The sequence below is a fragment of the Oratosquilla oratoria genome, chromosome 14 (assembly GCF_046742065.1).
Source record: "Oratosquilla oratoria isolate Oo_2021 chromosome 14, ASM4674206v1, whole genome shotgun sequence".
Lineage (NCBI taxonomy): Eukaryota > Metazoa > Arthropoda > Malacostraca > Stomatopoda > Squillidae > Oratosquilla > Oratosquilla oratoria.
The window spans coordinates 32,935,699-32,958,198 of NC_134790.1; the positions used below are offsets into that span (position 1 = coordinate 32,935,699).

General features: G+C 40.7%; 1 protein-coding gene across 1 annotated transcript in view; it reads right to left on the reverse strand.

The window, feature by feature from the left end:
* The window catches only part of LOC143032614 (uncharacterized), a 164,457-nt gene that overhangs the window by 13,429 nt on the left and 128,528 nt on the right, over window positions 1–22,500 (reverse strand). Inside the window, exons 11-19 of the mRNA XM_076197487.1 lie at window positions 17,168–17,334; window positions 16,674–16,881; window positions 16,456–16,532; window positions 10,261–10,392; window positions 8,503–8,666; window positions 8,109–8,221; window positions 4,796–7,096; window positions 4,131–4,406; window positions 2,955–3,251 (exon numbers count right to left, since the gene is read on the reverse strand). Coding sequence (XP_076053602.1) covers window positions 2,955–3,251; window positions 4,131–4,406; window positions 4,796–7,096; window positions 8,109–8,221; window positions 8,503–8,666; window positions 10,261–10,392; window positions 16,456–16,532; window positions 16,674–16,881; window positions 17,168–17,334 — 3,735 coding nt within the window. The remainder of the gene's footprint in view (window positions 1–2,954; window positions 3,252–4,130; window positions 4,407–4,795; window positions 7,097–8,108; window positions 8,222–8,502; window positions 8,667–10,260; window positions 10,393–16,455; window positions 16,533–16,673; window positions 16,882–17,167; window positions 17,335–22,500) is intronic.

A 22,500-nucleotide genomic window follows, 5' to 3' on the forward strand; every position in this document is an offset into this window, starting at 1 on the left:
TCATTGTTTAAAGTTAGTGTTAGTGTTAGTATGAGTGCTAGTATTAGTGTTAATATTTTTCTATTTTTAAAATAGTTCATGAATTTTTAGATTTATGAAAATTGCGAACAAAATGGGTTGTCTGTCATTCGTATTGAGAACACGAAACAACATCTGTAGCAAACACTGGAAGAAAAGAATAAATGCAAATGGTCATGCACAGGAAAGCGGTGGCTTCTGAGAAGAAAAAATACAAACAAGAAACACCTTACAACACAAAGGAAGAAGAAGAAAAAAAAAGTAAAACAAAGGGAAGCAGGCAAGAAGAAAAGGGGAGCCCAATTGTTGGTGGATAAGGAAGAAGCAAGGGCCTGGAGCTGGAGCCAATGTATATACAATGATACACAAACAATCGTGAAAAGATGGAGCGTAGCGTTTGATAGAGTTGGGATGTGTTTGTTTTCTGGTCGAGTGTCGATCCGCTTCCACGCCATTTCTGACGCCTTCTTTTTATGCATTTCTTTGTCCACGATGGTGAAACAGCTTTAGTGAATAGCCAGAGTATGTAACAAGGTCTGTAAAACATATATTTTGATTTGTAGCTTCAACGAAACCTTTCCAGTATCTCTTACTGTTGGTCGAAGAAGCCGTCATCCTTGTGTTACAAATATCAAGGGTCAGAGCAGAAACCATGCGAGGACGAAAACTTTATTAAGATTACAACGTTTCAATTGTTGAATCTGTTTCAAGTACAAATGAAAACGTTGTATTTTTAATCAAGGTTTCATCCTCGCAGTGTGTCTGCTCAGACTGTTCTGTCGGCAACTATTATTTTATATCACAAATATTAATACCTTAGATTCTCCGCAACTAATAGCAACGGCCTACAGGAGAACTGGCAACAATTATCGCTTTCTCTGTATAAACGAGGCAGTGGAGGATACGTTCGTTTATTGTGATTATGATGTGAACAATTGGGTCATGTGGTATCTGGAGAGAATTCTATCGTGTATGTTTTCCAGTTCTGAATCGTGTCCTGAGAGGGGGCAAAGATAATTATATTATCAAATGTTTTTTTCAGATTTATGTTTAGAATATTGTTTATCATTGGGTTGTTTGATTTCGTTTAAATTTTGTCTAGTAATCTACATGTTTTAGCCGAATTGTATTTAAGGGATCGGAGGTAAGTGCCTGTACGTTTGTGAGTATAATGCTATGAGGCGATATTTTTGTTTGCTTATGCGGGTTTTGGTTGTGTAAAGTGAAACGAAAATGAGGATTTGAGAATTCTGGAGTTGTGTTTCTATCATTTTCCTCTGCTTAATATATACAAACTGTTAATGGGTGTGATTTGGATGAAACCTATTATTGTTCTCAAGGCTCTTTTTTGAATTATTTCCATATTTTTTGTTTATACTCCTGAATATGGCGAACCTATATCTGGTATTAGTGTTGTAACAGAACACGAAATATGTAGACAGCATCCTATGGTGCCATCAGCTAGGAGATAGGTATACTACAAAAGTGTTGGCAAACTTCAGAACCCAGCTGTATAGAAGAGGCAAGTCGGTCCCGTCAACTGCTTCACCCGCCCTCCCCGCGAAGCTTACCGGGATTCGTGATCTCCTGAAGAGGCGCTCTCGTCTTCGGAATATCTGCAGCACAAGGAGGGAATCAACCTGGCTTTCGTCACGTATACCAGATTTATGATTTGGTGTTTTTTAGCCTTTTGGAGAAGACCATTTCAACACTAAGTACCGCGCGTACTCGGGCCGTGGCCTCAATTGTGATTATCTGTGGTCCCTTAGAGATTAATGAACGCCCTGACAGATGGACAGCATTTGTCCTACACCCAAGACTAACAGATGCTTTCCAATCTTTCGGCTCGGTGACGCCAGAGTACTTCATCTAATGGAATGAATATGTCTTTATGATATCTTTAGCGTTTGGAAATGGGATCAAGATTTAGTTTATTACATGCTTTGATTGTCCCACATGCTTTATCTCTTTCCCTTCATGCATTGCCTCTGTCCTACACACTTTGCCATTATACCTCCATGCATTTATACCTGTAAGGCAGTGACTCTCAAACTAGGTGTAAATTACTTCTTGGAGTTGTATATAAATATATATTTTTTTTTGGGGGGGAAGGGATGGGGGTACTGGGGTAAAATGCAAAGGCTGGCACTTTCAATCACAAAGCCAAGAATTCGTCATCAAGACGCAAGTATTTCCCTCCATTCATCCCATTGCCTGATGGTAATGTCCTTGAGTTAGACAATAGTCAGTAGAAATATGAAATGTTCAAAGACAATACAACATCTAGTATTCTAATCTAGCCGTATATATCAATACTGGCATTATGTTTTGAATAGGTATAACGTAATTAATGTGATATGACATATTAAATTGGGTAACAAGCTTTGAAAAAAACTTAGAAGTCATCATTGCTTTAAAGGTACAGTTAGTTACAGTACAAGTACATATCCTAATTGCAAAACAGTCATCTACACCTTTCCATGGTAATTTTATTGCCATACATGCATTTACCCAGGTAATTAATAGGTCTGGTCTGAATTTTTACTAAAGACATGCAAACATTGTGAAATTTTTATACAAATATTTATCTAAAATTCATAAATTTATTTCGTGTGGATTTTGGGTTGGAAATTCAAACGTGTGATTTATGGCCATTCAATATTAGGTTATCCATGCTGTTAGTTTAGTAACATTAGTACTCAAATCCTTTTAACTACCAACGTAATCAATTCCGTGTACATCCAGGCACTACAGTACAGGAGACTTCAAAGTGTATAAAAGTAGTTACCTTGACAACTTTAGTGAAACAATAGTTACGTATAACTTCGAAAAATCAGTACACATAAACGGCAAAACCTACACATGCAGGCACCTATGGGGTTCAAGACCCTTCGTTTTCTCTGTTTTTGGTGGTCCGCGTTGGTCAGGAGACCTACCTTCATAGGTCCGCCGCTCATAGCCCCCGACTTGATCCTCCCCCGACGCATGCCAGCTTTTCTATGTCCACCACCTTCTCCTTCTTCTGTATTGTGGGAATTGCTTTCGTCTTCTGAATGAACACCCCGTCTCTCGCTGCTCTCCTCGTCCTCGTCCTCTTCCTCGTCCTCCTCTTCGTTTCCCTCCTCGTCGTAGTCCTCCTCAGGCCCCTCCCCATTGCCGTTTGTGCTGCTGTCAGTAGGCTTGCGGCCCAGTCTGCGTCGCTCGCCTCGTCGTCTCCTGAGTAGACGTTCCCCCTGTCAACGGGGATGGTAATGTGTAAGGAAACAAGTGAAAGAGAGAGATAGAGATAGAGATAGAGATAGAGATAGAGATAGAGATAGAGATAGAGAGAGATATAGAGATAGAGATAGATAGATGGAGAGAGAGAAATAGATAGATAGAGAAAGCAGAAATTAGTGACATTTATAAGTGGAGAATTTTTTGTGATGACTACGATCATCCTTTACCGTGAAACACCAGTGGTTTTTTAAGGCAAGGTCAATGACTTAGAAGACAGAAAGGGTCTGTTTTGCTTAGAATGTTTTGGTTTCAGAAATCCAAAATCTTAAAGTCATTGAGCAACACCTTAACTTGTGAAACAACTACTCACATAAAACAAATCTTTCAGTAGAAGTAAATAAAAACATACAGTGATCTCATAGTTTTCCTGTGCGGAAAGGTGCTTACAATGCTAGTCAGGAAAGCTTCTTTTTTAAGTGTTCTCCGTTAACATTGCATGAAATACTCGTACATATACTCGTATTGGCAGTATGTTTAAATATTTCTGCCTACGGGATTCAAGTCTTTGGCAGTGCGGCACTCTACCATCTTGAACTATCAACTGTGCTACGGTGTGGACGTACAAGACTGAGCGGTCTCTTTTGTACATCCACCCCATGACACATTCGGTAGCTTCCCCGGCTCAAGATGGTACAGTGCCACACTGACGAGGCTTCGAGTCCCTTAGGCAGAACTCTTCAATCAAAATGGTGTGAAATGTTTCATCTATTACTAAGAGACTTGCAAAATCATCTGGAAACTAGGGATTCTACAATTATTTTTCCAGTGCAGAGAGGGTTAAGGAAAACCGTGACTACTTCTTTGCAGCCTGCATCCACATGAAATTCACCTACCCCTGCCTGCCGATCTCCCGTGTAGTCCTCCTCTTCTTCGGCTTCTTCAGCCCCGTCTCCATCTCGTCTCTCTTCGTGCGCCGTTGACGCACCCCTACCAACGGCGTTGGGGTCCTTTTCCTTCGTTCTCCTTTTTCTCCGAACTCTGGTTTTGCTGCTGGACACAGTGTCCTCGTCATCATCATCACCGTCTTCATCTGTATGGCGTTCGTGGTCGGTTGGACCCTCGACATCCGAGTCATGGTCCACAAGCATGGTGTCGCTGTAGCCAGACTCCTGTACCGCGAGGTTGGAAAAAAGGGAAAGAAGAAAAAGAAGAAGAAGACAATTATTGTAATGAGTTATACAGTAGTAGCATGGGAGGCTTTTATGCCTTATGTGCTAATCGAAAGTGCGCTGGGTGGGGAAAGGAAAGGAAGGGCGTGCGATGGGTGTACAATGAACTTGGGTCTACGGTACAGGACGTCACAACACCAGCATGCGGCTTAGCCTCGTCATGCAGAATAGTTATCTGAGACATGGAGGAGATCCTAGTGTGGGGCAGCCAGATCATGATCAAACCGAACTGGACATTTTTATTTTTTTAACGAGTTACAGTGAGTGATCTGAGAAAGAGGTCCTTCTCTCTTTTCCAGAAGAAGGAGATGATGATGGTTTAACTATACCTTGAAGCCAGAGTCGCTCGTGTCCCTGCCGTAGGTGCTGGATGCCATCGAGGAGGCACTGGGGACAGCACCGTCCTGCTGCACCGTCAGGAAGTCTCGGCTGTTTAGCTTCATCACGTGGGTCCTCTCGTCGGACGAGTTGAAGGACTCGCCCACCACCTCCTCCTCCTCCTCCTCCTCTCCCACTTTGCCGGTTCTGTTTCTACCACGTCGCTTGCTGGACTTCGAGGTAGTCTCCGCCCCATCAGGAGTGTCCTCCCGAGGGCGTTCTTTCCACTCTGGCTTCTTTTGGTTATTTACGAAATTTCCGTCATTCACGTCAATGAGAGGTTTTGTCCCTTTCCCCATATACTTCTTGGAAGTTACGTTAACATTTACGCTTTTGTCACCGCCATGCTTTTTCATTGGCTTCGATTCTTTCTTCCTCTTCTGCAGTGGACTCTTTTTGTTCTGAGGCCCACGTGTGCCGGAGGAGGACTTGCCTGTGCCGCCACTTTTCCTCCTCGCCCCTTGACCCTCAGGACCCAGTCTCCCTCCCACGACCACCACATCCTCCCCCTCACTCTCCGGTGGCGTCTTTTCTTCTTTAGATTTGCTATTGTGTTCTTTATGTCCATATGCCCCACTCTTCTCGTTGCTTTTCATTCTCCTGTGTCGCATTACCCTTCCCCCCGATGTACGACCACCCTTCCCTTCCTTGCCTTCAGAGTCATGTCCAGAATTGGCGCCATCCTCACTCTCTTCGTCGTTCTCGGTGTCTCTATCTAAGCGCTCGTCTTTATGTGATGCCGCTATTTCGTCTTCAAAAGAAATTTTCCTTCTCGATCTACGTCGCGAGGAAGTTTCCCTTTCCCCATCACTGTATCTATCGTTCACCTCGTCCTCGCTTCCTTGGTTTTCTTCGACATCCTCTCTCCCAGAGGATCGTTTGGATTTCGTGTTTCTTTTGGTTCTCCTTGGTGTAGCTTGCTCTTCTTCGTCAGAATGTTCTTCCTTTTCCGCAGACGATTCATCTTCTTCGTCGGAGGGTGAGGCTTTTACTGGCTTCTTTGTAGCCTTTCCGTGATCTCCCGAATTGCTCTTTGCTGTTGTTGATGACTTTCGGGGGGATCTGCTTCGACTTTCTGCGGACTTGTTCATTTTAGTTGAAGTCTTTCGTCCCCTTGGGGATTTCAAAGACTTCTTGGAGATACTCTGACTTTTGTTTGGGGAAGACATTTCTTCAGATGAAGATTTTGAAGACTTTTTATTTTTGTTGATTACACCCTTTTTCTTGTCCTGATCTTTGATAGTATCGTCTTCTTCAGTTGATTTTGAAACGTGAAGAAGTTCTGCACCATTTTTGGCTGAACTAGTGTCCCCAGTCCCGTTCGAATCGTCTCCACTTTCATTTTCTTCTATACCTTCAGACTCGTTATCGTCAACTTTATCACTGCCACTTTCAGCTCCAGTTGTGTCATTACCGTGATGGTCTTCTTCTTCACCATCCTCCTTAGAATTTTCATTAGAAGATACCGACTTTGATTTTTTCTTCAATTTTGCACCTTTTTTCTTTCCTCCCCTGACTCCATCATCTACTTTTTCTTCTTCTTCATTTTGGTCTTCAGCTTCTCCCTCCTCATTTTCTTCCTCTTCATTTTCTTCTGGGTTTTCGTCCCCATTTTCCCCATCTTTGCTATTTCCAACAACTTCGTCGGTCTCTTTTGATGACTCTGAAGACTCCGTTCCTGTCTTGTCCTCGAGTTCTTTCTCCTCGACTTCCTCCTCCGTCTCGTTGCCCCCCCTTTCGCTTCTCTTGTTCTCAACCACTGTATTCTCTTCTTCGCTGTTTCCATCTTCTGCCTTCTCCCCCTCCTTCTCCCCCTCCTTCTCCCCCTCCTTCTCCACTTCCCCGTTCTTTTCCTTCTCTATCACTTCACCCTCTCCATGACTGTCACCATTACTCCCTTGAGTTTCTTTATCGTCTGTACCCTCAGTTCCTTCCCCTTCCAAAGAGCTGCTATTTTCATGCTCGTTTTCCTCCATCGCTTTCCTCTCGGTCTGTCTTTCCTTCTCGACTGCGCTCCGGATGTCCGACTTCCTCCGCGTCTTTCCTCCACTCTCTTCGTCTTCCGTTTCCTCCTCGCCTTCGCTTTCTTCCTCCTCTTTCTTTCCCCCTTTGACTTCCTCTCCCTCGTCCTCCTCTGCTACCTTTTGGAGTGGTTCTTCTCCTCGAGAAGGTTCCTCCAAGTCTTGTTCCATCTGCGCTCTGGCTTCCTCCTGTTCCAGGATCTCTTGTAAATTGAGCTCCGATGTAAAAGTCTAAGGATGCAAGGGGTCGATCGGCAGTGGGTAGGCAGGCGAGGGAGCGGGTGGAAAAAAAAATGTGGTGGATGAGCTCAGTGAGAGATGAAGGGAAGGGCCTCGTCAAAAATGAACTGAAAAGTCTAAATGTGTACGTGGGAAACAGGTCTACATTTCAAACAAGGGTTTATGGGAATGACGACTATTCGTAGAAAAGTCTCTCTAAGCTGTTATTTGTTAACCAGAAGGATTTTTTTTTACTATTGGGGTAGTGTTTTGAGGATGCTGAAGTGAGAGTGGCAAAGGAGAACACCTACCAATTTTGTGACATGGTTATGGCGGAAGTACCCTTTACTCACATTAATGGGAGGAGTGTCAGAAGTTGGCTGAAATGTATTAATAAAATGATCTACTTTGGTAGGGAAATAAAAACAGATGTCAAATCACTACAGGGTTGGGACACTGACACAAAGTAACAAAATGAGTTGAGCTCTGGGCACGAACTATGTAATACCTTCCCGTGCAGACAGACACGTACATTTACGTATAAACTTCTCCTCGCGTAGCTTTGTCTTAAGTGGCTCTTCTTTAGCTACGACGCAGGCATTTTCAGTTTTCTTTACGGGGTTACAAAATTTGAGAAAAAGAGTTTAGAGATAAACGCTTTTTACTTAGTAGAACCCGATGTGAGAAGACTGAAAACACGACTGACAAAAGACAACTTGATGTGGATATGGTTTGAAGAATTAAGGAAAAGTCGATGAGTCTGTCTGCTAGAGAATTATGACCGGGAAGGAATGTGCCTTTCCTTTTCGCTCTAAATCAGCTAATAGGTCTGCTCGTCACTTCTGTGTGGCCGCCGCATGCACGCGGACAGTTTGCCTCATATGATGCTCATCTGTCCTGTGTTCCCGAGAAGGAAGGTGTTAACATCAACCAAAAGTGGCGATTCTGTCCGAAGGAACCAATAACATCCGAAGGCGCAACCCGTCCGTATGTATGCGGCTCTACACTTTAGTAGTTACAACACAGGCTTTTCTCGGTTGATATCGGTGTGTACAGATCCTAATTGGTTACTGCCTAAGATTTCTTCCAACATAGAAACTTCAAGAAAAACATCTTGGATTAACCGTGTCGCTGTATCTAGAAGGGTAATGAGCAAGATTACCAACCCATTTCGAAAGGTGAATGGAAGAGGGTCTTTCTCTTCCCACCAATGTGTATATTCCAGCCATAAGACTTCCGCCTCACCCTAAGGGGACAACTGGGCTATCTAGGAAGCTTAGATGTCATGGAGTCCTTCACCGTCCTAATTCCTTCCTCTCTCTTAAGGAAGCGCTTGTGGAGGAGGAGAGTGTGACAAGCGTCTAGAAGCGTGCATCACCCCCCACGCCCTTCGTAACTCCTTCGGGAGGGTTACCTACATTCCCGCATGCATGCCAGAGCTTGCCGGGAGTGTGTAAAGCTACCGACAGGACACCTGAATGCACATTCGTATGCATCTTGCCGTGATGAGGCTTCCATTACCTGCCACATGTCAGTGTCATGTGTCTTATGCACGCCCTGACGAGTGGTGTAATGGTATAGGCTGTTACACAGGAATGTGTAAGATATATACATATATTACATAAACGCGTTGTACGTGTGTGTGTGTGTGTGTGTGTGTGTGTGTGTGTGTGTGTGTGTGTGTCTGTGTGTGTGTGTGCGCGCGCGCCTCGCTAAGGCTAAAAGTACAGCAAATTTCATGACGTCCCATCTCTATATACTATCATTGATTAAACTAAAAAGTAATATTAAGTTTTGTTTGACCTTTCTAAATGCCATGGACATGTCCTATCCCCTTAACAGGATTACGTCTAACTGGACACGTACACTATGTTAATATATATATTTAGTTTGCTACAGCGTACGTCTACATGTTTGTGAGACTGTGGTTGTGTACTGATGGGTGTTCCTGTCATAATAATTATTTCCTTCTATACTTTTTTGTTGTTTGTCTTTAATATGTTTCATTGAATCCTTTTGTGGTTTTGGTCTCAACTATCTGACCTGAAAAAAAAAAGATCCATTGTTCTTTTTGTCTTATTTTATTTCTAAAGTTTTCAAATGTGTCTTCGCGTCCTGATTGTTTATACCTGTCAGGAGGCTAGGGCGGTTCCCCATACAGAGGACTTGTTGATATGGTGTTTAATGAACCATGCCCTTGGTCCAACTCGCTGGCGGCAAGGTTCAAGCTGCCGTCACCTCGACTTCCGTCTCAAATAGCGACACCCTAACCCGCTCGGTCAGCGTGCATCCTTTGTGCACTTGTAAAGAATGATCATTTAGTTTCTCCTTCATCTTTGCATAGTCATTTTTTTTAAATTTATTCTTCTTTTATGTCAGTATCAATAACCTGAAAAATCATCTTATAATGTCCCTGAATAAAGGGCATTTAGTACTGTGTAACTAGTATTCTTTTCTTAATCCAGGGTGTAACTGAATGTATAAATGTATACATTTCTTGTCTCATATACGGAGAAGGCTGTTGTAATCTCATCCCTATAGAGAGAAAATTATATATATATATATATATATATATATATATATATATATATATATATATATATATATATATATATATATATTTCATTCTCTTCAGCAGTGTGGTGTCCCTTCGGTTATAAGGTATTAGTTTTCTTGATTAGCCCTTTCCATATAGTGGGGTATATATTGCTTTCTTCTAGCTGACGCCTGTCAATTGTATTCAGTTAAGTGGTACTCTGGAAGCAATGGAGTTGATACACAATGTTTCAGACGTTTTCTTTTCGCACCTCAAGGAGCTAATAAACCTTTGTATTTCTTCTAATTGCGTGATATTTTTTCAATTATATATTAATATACCCAGTTAGATAAATGCTTAGTATAATTTCAAGTGTGTTTTCAGGATTTTTATCCTCAAAAGGATACCACGATCTTTTGCTCCGTTGTCTTGCAGACTTGAAGCTGGTGTGGTCGCCCACGGAGCCATCTCTCGCATGATTAAATCTGTCATTGTCTCAGAACTCCACAATGCCATTATAAGCCAATGAAGTTATCCCGACCACCCTTCTCGGGGTAAGGTCACAAGTCAACTGCCCAGTTTTCGATTTACCAGTGTCGAGAACTGGCGTATGATTGGTTGAAGGTTTTCACTTACTCACCCCTGATTGGTTCGCCGTCGAGGTCCTTGATCTGTTTCACGGATATGTAAAGGAGACCCCGAGGTTATGGATGGAAACCAGCGGCCTTTGTCTTGAATTGAATACCATCGGAAGTTATGTTTAAGCCCGAAACTATATAAGGATATGCACAAGAGAAGTGACCAAACCTACAATTGTGACTTTTCCCGGAATATTCAGCGAAAGATTTTCAGAACAGAACTTATGCAAACTAGAGTTACTTTTCATCTTCATGTTGAAATACTTATCAATTTGATTTGGTATCTTCTCTTGCGAGGCTACTGAAGACCCTAGATTTTGAAGGTGATTCCTGATGTTTTTGAAATGCGCGTTTGGTCTTCTCTTGTGTGTATCTGCATATAATCTATATACATCAGACATTTCAGAACCAGTCCGGAATGAAGAATACATTTTCTACGCCGGTAATGTAACTCCTATTATTACAACACCAGACAAACCAGAAACAATGTTAGCGATCCGTACAAGAACAACGAATTCAGAAGTAAACGAAGATTAAGATGGAGACCTATATAAGTATAGCTTCAAAGGTAAGCTGCTTGGTGCATTACAATCACGGGTGGGGCTGTCCACATCAACAAAGAATGAGATCCTCAAGAAAATCTGAACAGTCTCCCAACATCTTTAGAACTACTGGAAGAACGGGAAATAGAAAAGAACTCTTCATCAAGTATCCGTGGGTATCGTACTGATGTATCCTGATAAGATACTGATAAGATATCACTGAACACTACAGGAATATCCCATGCAGTAACTACAAAGCATACAGACCAAAGACACTGGATTATAAATACAATATACAGAAAACTAAATAATGTACAGGCTACACACTAAACTCAACATGCAGTCAATCAACTCAACACTATATGATAGAACATGCAAAACATGGATCACGGTTGTCAACATGTGGACACGACAATATAATTAACAGAAGGACAAATCAACAAACACACACGTACGCACGCACACACACACACACACACACACACACACACACACACACACACACACACACACACACACACACACACACACACACACACACACACACACACACACACACACACACACACACACACACACACACACACGCGCGCGCGCGCGCACGCACACACACACACACACACACACACACACACACACACACACACACACACACACACACACACACACACACACACACACACACACGTCGGATTGACAGCGAAGATTGGAACTCCGGAAAAAACGCAATTTTCGTGGATTTCAGCGACGAGGGAGTACCTGTGTTGTATTAGTAGGGAAGGGGAAAGCTCGTGGTGTAGTGGGCAGGTGAAGAAAAAGGAGAAGGGGAGGCATTATTGAGGAAAATGGAAGAAAATGAGGAAGGGGAGGAACGGGCCTTGGACGTCAGAAGGGGTGTCAACAAAAGGTGTGCAGATGACACAGACGAGGTCGAACAGGTGAGCAGAGGTATTAAAAGTAGAAATATAGATAATAGCAGCTCAATGGAAAGAGGAGATAATTACTTCTATGGATTTAATGAGGGAGGAGATGACAACCTCCCCCGACTAGTAAGTCTAGAGGAGAAACTAAAAAAATGAACGAAGCATGGGAGGTTAGGTTTAGCCAACTAACACTAGTTACACAAAAAGTTAATAACCGGAAGAACTAAAGAAGGAGAACCAAAACCTAAATAAAGAAATAGAAGAATTAAAAAGACAGTTAAGAGAAGTAAAGGATGAGAATGAGGAATTAAAGAGGAATAATAAAGAGAATAGAGTCCATAGCAAAAGAGGTAAGTGGTTGGAAAAAAGTCCAAGAGAATAACAAAACTGAATTTAGAGATATAGTGAAACAACAGATGAATGAACAAACTAAGGACACATTTATTAAAGTGATGAGAGAGAAGGAGAATATAGTAAAAGACTTAGCAGATAAAAAGAAATGTATAATTATATTAGGAATGGAAGAGAAACATAATCCAAATAGGACTACAAGAGTAAAGTGTAAAGAAGGAGAAAAAAAATAAACAAGGTATCAAAATAGTTCAAGAAGGTGAACAAGAAATAGGGGAAAAAATTGAAGAATATATAAATTGGGAAAATGCAATATAGACAAGACCAAACCAATTAAGGTCAAATTCATATCACAAACAACAGCAGAGAATGTCTTATCAAAAACAGGGAAACTAGCGAAAAGTGATCAGTATAAACAGGCATGGATAAAAAGAGAGATGAATAAAGAGGAAAGATAGGAAGAGAAAAGAAAAAGAATAGAAGCTAAGGAAAAAACGAGAACAGAACAGAGTCAAAGAGAAATTCTATTGGAAAGTAGTTGATATGAAAGTGACAAAATGGTTCATAGCAAAGAAAAACGGAAGGGAAACAGAAAACAGGATGGAAGTAACAGAAAATTAAAAGTGTCTTTCACAAATATACATGGCGTAATAACAGGCTTGAATGAACTGAATGATTACCTGAAGGAAAAAGAACCGAACAGAATGGGAATTGTAGAGACAAAATTGAAAGGTCCACTACCACCCAACAGTGTAGGACATGGCACATATAATTATTGGATTAAAAACAGAGAAGTAAAAAAAGGTGGTGGAGTTATATTCCTGACTAAGAAGGATATAAATGTGAGGAATATTACATATGGAAAGAATAGAGTGGAGATGATTATGATGGAAATAGAGGACAGGGACAAGAAGAGCAGGAAGTTTGTGGTAAATTATGTGCCTCCTAAAACGGCTTTGTGGGAAGAGAGAGAACACAAAAATATGTTAGAAAACACAAGGATAACACTAAATAAGATAATGGAAGATGGAGGAAGAATAGTTATAATGGGTGACTTTAATTGCAAAGAAATCTGCCGGGAAGAGATGACAATGAAAGGTGGAGACGACCTATGGGGAAATGTACTACTTGATATGATTATAGAACATACAATGACACAATGGATACAAGAGAATACTAGGTATAGAAATGAGGAAGAACAATTGAGACTGGACCTAATAATCTTATCAGAACCTGAAATAGTGGACAAGATTGAATATAAGACAGCTATAAGTAAGAGTGACCACATATTAGTTGAACTGGAACTAAACGAGAAAAACAAATTTTGATAAAATAAGAGAATTTAAAAAAAAGCAGACTGGGAAAGGATGCGCAAGGAGGAAACAACAATAGAAGAGAAATGGAATATTTTGACAAAAATTTATAAAGGAGTGGAAAAGTATGTTCCAAGACAAAAACAAGAAAAGTTACATGTAAAGTGTTGATACAACATAAATATGCACCGATTTAAAAGACAAAAAGGACAAAGCTTGGATAAAATGGAAGAAAGACAAAAGACCTGAAAAATGAAAAATATATACTAGTTATAGAAATGAATATGTACAAGTATGCAGAGAAGAAAAGAGAAAATACGAAAAGGATGTCATAGAAAAATGTAAAGATCAACTAAAACTATTTTATAGATTTGTAATACACAGAGGAAATAGAAATGGCAGAAACTATGAGCAAGCATCTTAAATTAGTGTTTACGAGGGAGAACATACAACTTAGAGATGTCGATTTGGGGGAGAAAGTCCCCCTATGAAAGAAACAGAAGTAACAAGAAATGAAATAATGAATCACTTGATAAGACCAAGATTGGAGTATGCAGCGACGACGTGGTCACCAAGTACGAAAAAATGTATAACAAAACTTGAAAGAATACAAAGAGCAATTACGAAATTGGCACCAATGCTCTCAGAACTATCATATAAGGAGAGACTGGCAAAACTTGAGCTACAGACATTAGAGCAAAGAAGAGAGAGAGGAGACTTGATAACTATTTATAGAATCATGAAAGGCATAGAAATTATTGATAGAGAGGATCTAATGAAATGGGATAGTAGAGATACAAGAGGACACGGAAAGAAGATAAAAAAAGACAATTATAGAAGAGACCTGAAAAAGAACAGCTTTCCCCACAGGATAATAGACGTTTGGAACAAGTTAGATGAAAATGTGATGTGTGCAAAAACGATACACGAATTCAAAAACAGTTTAGATAAAACGAGATATGAAGACGGGACACCACGAGCATAGCTCCCCTTCCCGTAAAATACAACTAGGTAAATACATCTAGGTAAGCACGCACGCACGCACGCACACACACACACACACACACACACACACACACACACACACACACACACACACACACACACACACACACACACACACACACACACACACACCCACACACGCACACACACACACGTAACAGAGTACTTCGTTGCTTGGGAGCACACTAACAACTTGTTCCACTAGGACAGAACTGGAAAACTAGCTCACATACAATAAGCGTTCAACAATCACGGGCAGATTGATTAGCTTCACATCTTGCTCATTTTATAGAAACATTGATTAAAATGCACTGAACTCTACTCCTGGTAGATTAATAAGCAGAGTAGAACTTCGTTTTCAATCTTAAATTTTTTTTTTTTTATAAAACTCCTAAAACTCCCACTGAAGATTTATTTGGAGTGTATAATAAAATCGGATATTTCTGTACCTATCTTTATTTGACGGCAAACATACGCATAACAAAAACACATTAATACAATGAGTTGGATATTTCAACCGCATTCACTCGATCACTTCCTTCAATATTCCTTACCCATCTTCGACAACTTGCTGATCTATTCACTCTTTCCCTTCATGCAAATTTCCAATTACCTCCACAAACACCACACAAAGGTCTATTCACGAGAGCCTGTGTACTTTTCCTTCCATTGAATAGCCCCTGTGGACACACAAGACACATCAAAATAAGTAGACAGTCAATTGCCTTAGCCTGACTCTGATCCTGAATATGAATCTGCCTCACACTGGACAGAAAAACTACCGCTGGCTAATACCACAGTCTACCCTCTGCAGCAGCCCTCGTCTTGGCTTGATCAGTGACGACGAACAGCTCATTCTTCAACACGCAAACTTTCGTGGTTTCAGCCACGGCTTGAAAGAGATGATTGTCTCATTCTCAGTAACACTCCGGTTCAGCCATAACCACCTCTTTTTTACACTCATGTACAGACGAACCCGCGACTACTCAAACCTTCCTGGAGACTTCCTCTGACAGCCTAAATTTTTTGGCATCTCGAACAGAGATGAATGCCTGCCGCCACCGGCCTTCTTGTCACGGTCTGACATAGAAGCGCCCCAAACAGTAACCGATCCGTATCATCGCCCTGAGATATGTACAAATACTTTTTTTGCATATAAAAAATAGTGTTACAACGTCTTTTAACTGCATTATACCATAAACTATTGGTGAACTAATCTTCATTCTTGCGTCACGATAAGTGTTTAATTTCATATTTAAGAAGTATTGGGTAAATCGTTGTGTTTTCGTGTCTTTGAGAGTTCTTGTATCGGCATCATAGAGTCGAGATCTACTTCCAACAATCTGGAAAAACTTCATGTGCACTTATAGAGGAGTGTACGTGTTTGTTATTTCAGTGCTCTGTATCTGAAATAAATGACTGTACAATGGATGTGTATCTTTTACTATACATTCTGTATCTTTTACTGTACATTCTGTGTACAGTTAGATGTGCACCATGGGCACGTCTAATAACATGAGTATTTGCATCACACAAAGTATACATCCTTGTTCACCAGGTTCAAGTCACATGACACCTGTAGGTCGTCACACCACTCCAGAAGTACAATTCAGCACACTAGATATGCACGCGGGATGGGTAACCTCATTGTTGTACATAATGCCTCACGGGTTTCAATGGTTTTCACGGAAATGGTGGGATAAAGTCTTGTTCTTAGAAAGGAAAGTTTGACCAAAGACCACATAAGTATCGCTCTTTTTCGGAGCTAAGGTTCTCGTTGTAGGTAACTTGGTGATTAAGTGCGAGTGGACGCAAGAGACCACTTGTATCCAATCACAAATTTCGTGAAGATTTCTGAGAGAGGGTAAATTAGCACTCAAAAAAAAAGGGAAAATTTGAGTGTCGCAAACATAAAAACTTGAAACACGTCTATGGTACAAATGTGCAGAAGGGTCAACGAAAGCCGTGAGTGAGATCACCACTTCACTCCACACCACAAACACAAACACACACACACACACACATGCGTTCTGGTTTTTTGTCGTCAATCCGTCTGTCTTTACGGGCAAAGACGCATTCGACGGCCTTCCGGTAGCTTTCCTAGGACTTTCAGGAGTCCATCATCGGGGACCTTAAATTCCTAAGAAGCCGTAAAATTTACTAGGCACCATAACTAGCTACAGCAATATTAAAAACAGCCGTTTGTCCTATAAGCCTACTCAATAAACACAAAGAAAATGGTTGTTAACACTTGGCATTCGAAATCGGGCCTACGACTTACTTGTGCGTCTCGGAGAACGGGTCGTCGTTCCTTTGGGTTGAGATCGGAGGTGTCAGTCTGCGCCTCCGGGTTGACAGGCGAGACTGTCATGGTGGACATACTTGACTTGAGCACCGATGAGGTGGAGGAACTAAGGAGTTCGTCCGGGTCTGGAGTGACGTCACTGGGTGTCGCTCCCGTACTATCGTGTCGGTTGGCCTCCAGAGCTCTGAAAGACAAAAAAAACTCTAAAGTAAAAAAAAAAAAAAAAAAAAAAAAAAAAAAGACCAATTTTCTATGTTAAAGAACTAACAAATTCAACCATGCAATAGGAATAAGAAATTAACATATTCAGAGAAATATGTCGAAAGCTGTCAAAAGGAACTTTTTATCCGTCAAGATATATAAAGACCAGGCAGACTCACAAGCACAGATGGATAAGTAAACAAGATGGCATTTAGGTCAAACTTTGGGTCAGAATACATACAATATCCTCCTTAATGCCTGAGCCATACCTCTGCATCGCCTTCTGCAGAGCATGTTTGTCGGTCAGCTTCGACGCTAGAACTCCTCCGTGCAGCTGCAGATATTTCGCTGTGCCACGGTTACCTCTGGCCACAGCTGCATCCAAGGGAGTCAGCAGCTGGCCCCGCGAATTTCTCATTATTGGGTTGATGTGGGCCTGGAAGAAGAAGAGAAACAAATGAAAATATGTAATAGTTCTCGTGGACTTTCTGTATTTAGCTAACCCGGACGCCACCTTTTAGATAACATAAGAATATAAGAATGAAAGAGGCTGCAAGAGACCATAAATCCTACACTAAGCACTTCCATGTTTATTACCCCCTATTATCCCTATCCATTAAGTTATCTAATCTTCTTTTAAAACATCTCATATTTTCAGCGCTTACTACATAGTTACAAAGTTAACCACTCTGTTGGTAAACCATTTCTTGCCTATTTCCTTATTAAACCTAAATTTGTCCAATTTGTATCCATTACTACAAGTCCTGCCTTACTGTCTTAATAAAATTACTTTACCTGCATTGCCCTCGTTAAAGCCCTTGACCAATTTGAATACCTCTATCATATCTGATGGGTATTAGTACAAGTGTGACACAAACAAGGTCATCATATTAAGACAATAGGGCAAGACTCGTAGTAATGGATTTATATTGGACAAATTTTGATTTAAGAAGGAAATAGGCAAGACCTGGTTTACCAATAGTTGGTTAACGAATGGAATAAACTTAGCAACCATGTAGTGAGCGCTAAAACTGTCGATTGTTTTATGATAAGGTTAGACAACTTTATGGATGGGGATGCCAGGGTGATAATAGACATGGAACTGCCTAATGTAGGCCCTACGGTCTCTTGCAGTCGGGACTAAGGGCATTTAAAAGGAGTTATCTGTGGTCAGACCTGGTTTCTATTAACATTACAGCACAATAACTAACTCTTCGAGTTTCACCAGTAGGTAGTTTGGAGATGAATTTAAGATTACAGTTTCGTTCTGAATCCTAACGGGTTACATTGTGGTTATAATGGCAAGATATACTGACAGGTGACCTTTCGGTCAATAACAAGGTCAGATTCAAGAAAAAATGTATATATCATAAAAACTTGAAATGATAGCAAAGGTAATAAATATAAACAAGATAAAAAATTTTTTTATATATATATATATATATATATATATATATATATATATGTATATATATATATATATATATATATATATATATATATATATATATATATATATATACATATATACACAATGGGAAAAATGAAGTAAAGCAAGACAAAATAGAATGATAAAAAACATAATAAAATAGAGTAAAATGTAACAAGATAAAATAAAATAAGATAAAATAAATAAAAATAGAATAAAATGAAATAAGAAAGTAAACAGACACCCAAACAATCACTTGAAAAATAAAATAAAAGAAATGACAAACACTATAGAATCTCAAAACAGAGTTGTATTACATTCTGGTTCCCCAGCCGGAGGCTTATTCCATTCTGTAACTACACGGTTAACGAAAATGGTCCTTCTTATTTCAAGGCTGAATCCTTTGCATCTTGAGACCATTATTCCTGGTTTGGTTAGTTTTTAGAGCAAAAATATTCTTCTTTCTGACGTCACTGATTCTTCTTGAAATAATGAAGACGTATATCTAACTCAAACGTTTAGATTGTTTGCATGTGATTTACTTTCGATATTGGGCTTCAGATTTATAACTCGCCTCTGTATCCAGTGCCTCGCTATCTATAATAAGGTTATCGTAGCGCTGGTGGCGTAATTTAAAACGTGTTGATCTCGCAATCGCTTAGTTGTGGGTTCGAATTCCGCACTCCTCCCCGGTTTCTAGCAAATAGGGCAAAGGTGACGGGTTCAGACGGAGGTACTCAGAGCCCTATGGCGTAGGTTCCTCACATTCTGTGTTTGAAGATTTCTTTGTTGTCTAAACCTCCAACGAGCGAAACCTAGTGTTTACCAAAACAACTACATTAGTTTGTCTAGATCTCCCTAACTATCCATTTGATTCGAGTGATCATTTACCATTCCGTACAGCCCCAGAGAGAATCAAGACTTCCCTTGCCACCAGTTTCAACTACAATAGCCCAATGTTATATAATGGGTTTCCAAAACACATCAGATATATCATAGGTTGCTCCAACATCAGCTTCAAAGACGAACTAGACAAATACCTAAGGACACTACTTGATGAGCCCCCTATGCTTAGCTACATAGCGTACTGCAGGGCAGCCTCCAAATTCGTGCTACAACATATCACCCTCCTGAAGAAAGATATCCGTGATGGTAGAGGCGATGGACCATCATAGCTTGAGGAAGACCAGCTAGATCAAGGGTTCTCAACCTTTTTCCCGTTACATACCCCGTGAGTCATCAGACCATCGACCCGTACTCCCATTAACGTGACACAGAATATAGAATGGTAATATATTAAGACTAATTGAATATACAATGGTACTACAATGGATATCAAGTGGTTTAAATTGTAATGACTTTATTCATCAGTTAAGCATTAACATAAAAAAACAATGTACGGTGTTTTCCATCTACATATTTAAATGTTCAAGTAATCGTTTGCTAGTCATTCAAGTACTTCTGTAAACCGTCCCAGGAACCCCAGGTTGGAAACCCCTGCTCTAGATTCTACTAAGCAAGCTAAGCTAAGTATTAGGAACCGTATTCCACTACCATTTCCACAACCAAGCATTAAGTTATCTATATACGGTACACATGCTACCAAATTAAAACAAATTGTACCTTACATCCTACTACCCACTCGCTCTTTAGCAACACGAGTACACCAGAATTAAATATTTTTTTTTACAGTTTTGTGGATCTCTCCTCTAGAATTTGGGTCCACCCTCAGCTGCATAAAACCTGGCGTTAGCGAGTTGATATACTGACAGGGTTAACCTTAACTCTCTTGATACCTCCTACCTCCACCTAAATAAATTAGTCTGGCATTAGATATTATAAATTCTATGAATTGAGCCATTCTAAGGAAAGGGCTCAAACCTACATAAGGAGGGGGGCATCTAGTCGGATCATTTGGGAAAAAAAAACCTTAATGAATATGGTTGATTTATGTCTAAATCGAATAAAGTGTTCATTTTACGTTTCATCTGTGTTTACATATTCAAAACACCTTCCTTTCTCATGTTATTTTCTATTGCTAGGCCTTAGGCTTGAATCTTTGGGGCATACAATCAAGCAGTTGGCCCCGGGCATTACCAGACCTGTGGACGCCTCTGTCCGCCTCAAGTGGCACTGAAGGCAACCAGGGCAACTAACACGCATCGAGTTCGGTGGTCCGTTAGGACTGGACGTTGCGTTGAACAGTCAATAATTCAGAACAAGTAAAGAGGACCGACCACATGTGCCCTGCCCCTCCCAGTTCCACCTGCCCTTCACCATCCTCAACCACTTCCTCCTCCTTCTCCTCCTCTGCATGGCTTTCAACCCACCTGATGCTCACTCTCTGCTGCTTTACCTTGCTCAGTCTCTACTCTACTTTATCCTTCACCTCCTTCTCCTCCTCCTCTTCCTCTTCCTCTTCCTCTTCCTCCTCCAGCAGAATCCTCAGATTCTCTCCAGAGCCCTCAGACACCCAGAGCCCTCCCCCCTTGGCACAGACCCCCCTCCCGACTCTCATAAAAAAAACCTATGGTCTTCCTAGGGTATACTGCTCTTTATCAAAGAACCTTTACTTTATTTTATTTTTTTATTATTTCCCTATTTTTCTGAAGAATATCGAAGTCGGGTTTTATAAATGAGGGCGTATTTGTTGTTAGGATACATAAAGTAAAAGGTCTAATGAGCACGTTCATACAACCAGACAGGACTTGAACTGGTTTGACCTGACCCTCAAGCTCCTTCGAGGTTAATTACGCTCTTAAAGATAAAAACCTTTTCCTTTCAAATTAGTGCCCGTGGTCCTTAACGTTGATTTTCCTTGCGTTCTTCAACGGCAAGTTCTTCGCCATGGCAAGTCAAATTTTCGAGAAGAAGCAGTATAAGCAGAAGAAGAAACAGAAGAAGAAGCAGAATTTAATTACTGACCATACATGGTATGGATCTGACACCTTCACCGATGATACACTTCACAGATTTTGTTCAAATAACATTTCTTAATGAAAAATTGTTCTAGACAAAGGGTTGAAAACGCGTTGTGATTGGTGGAGAGTCAGTAAAGAAACGCTATGATTGGCTACCTCCTCGCGTCTTTGGTGACGTCATTATGTGCCAACGCGCATGCCGGAAGGGGCACCAGGCCATCTCGAGTTTTATGTCTTTCTTGTTTTCAAATAAATATTTGCTTTTCTTTTCGCATTCACACGAAGTCAGGAAAAGAGAGAAAGAAAAAGAGAAAGATATATATATATATATATATATATATATATATATATATATATATATACATATATATATATATATATACATATTTATATATATATATATATATATATATATATATATATATATATATACACACATATATATGTATATGTACATATATATATATACGTATATATATATATATACACACATATATATATATATGTATATATATATATATATATATATACGTATATATATAGAGAGAGAGAGAGAGATAGATAGATAGATAGATAGATAGATAGATAGAGAGAGAGAGAGAGATAGATAGATAGATAGATAGATAGATAGATAGATAGAGAGAGAGAGAGAGGGAGAGGGAGAGGGAAAGGGAGAGGGGGAGGGAGAGGGAAAGGTAGAGGGAGATGGAGAGGGAGATGGAGAGGGAGATGGAAAGAGAGAGGGAAAGGGCAAGGGAAAGGGAAAGGGAGAGGGAGAGGGAGATGAAGAGGGAGATGGAAATGGAGATGGAATGGGAGAGGGAGATGGAGATGGAAAGGGGGAGGGAGATGGAGAAGGAGATGGAGATGGTGATGGAGATGGAGAGGGAGAGGGAGATGGAGAGGGAGATGGAGAGGGAGATGGAGAGGGAGATGGAGATGGAAAAGGAGATGGAGATGGAGAGAGAAATGGAGATGAAGATGGAGATGGAGAAGGAGATGGAGAGGGAGATGGAGATGGAGAGGGAGATGGAGAGGGAGATGGAGAGGGAGAGGGAGAGGAAGATGGAGAGGGAGATGGAGATGGAGATGGAGATGGAGATGGAGAGGGAAAGGGAGATGGAGGAGGAGATGGAAAGGGAGATGGAGATGGAAAAGGAGATGGAAAAGGAGATGGAGATGGAGATGGAGATGGAGATGGAGAGGGAGAGGGAGAGGGAGAGGGAGATGGAGATGGAGAGGGAGAGGGAGA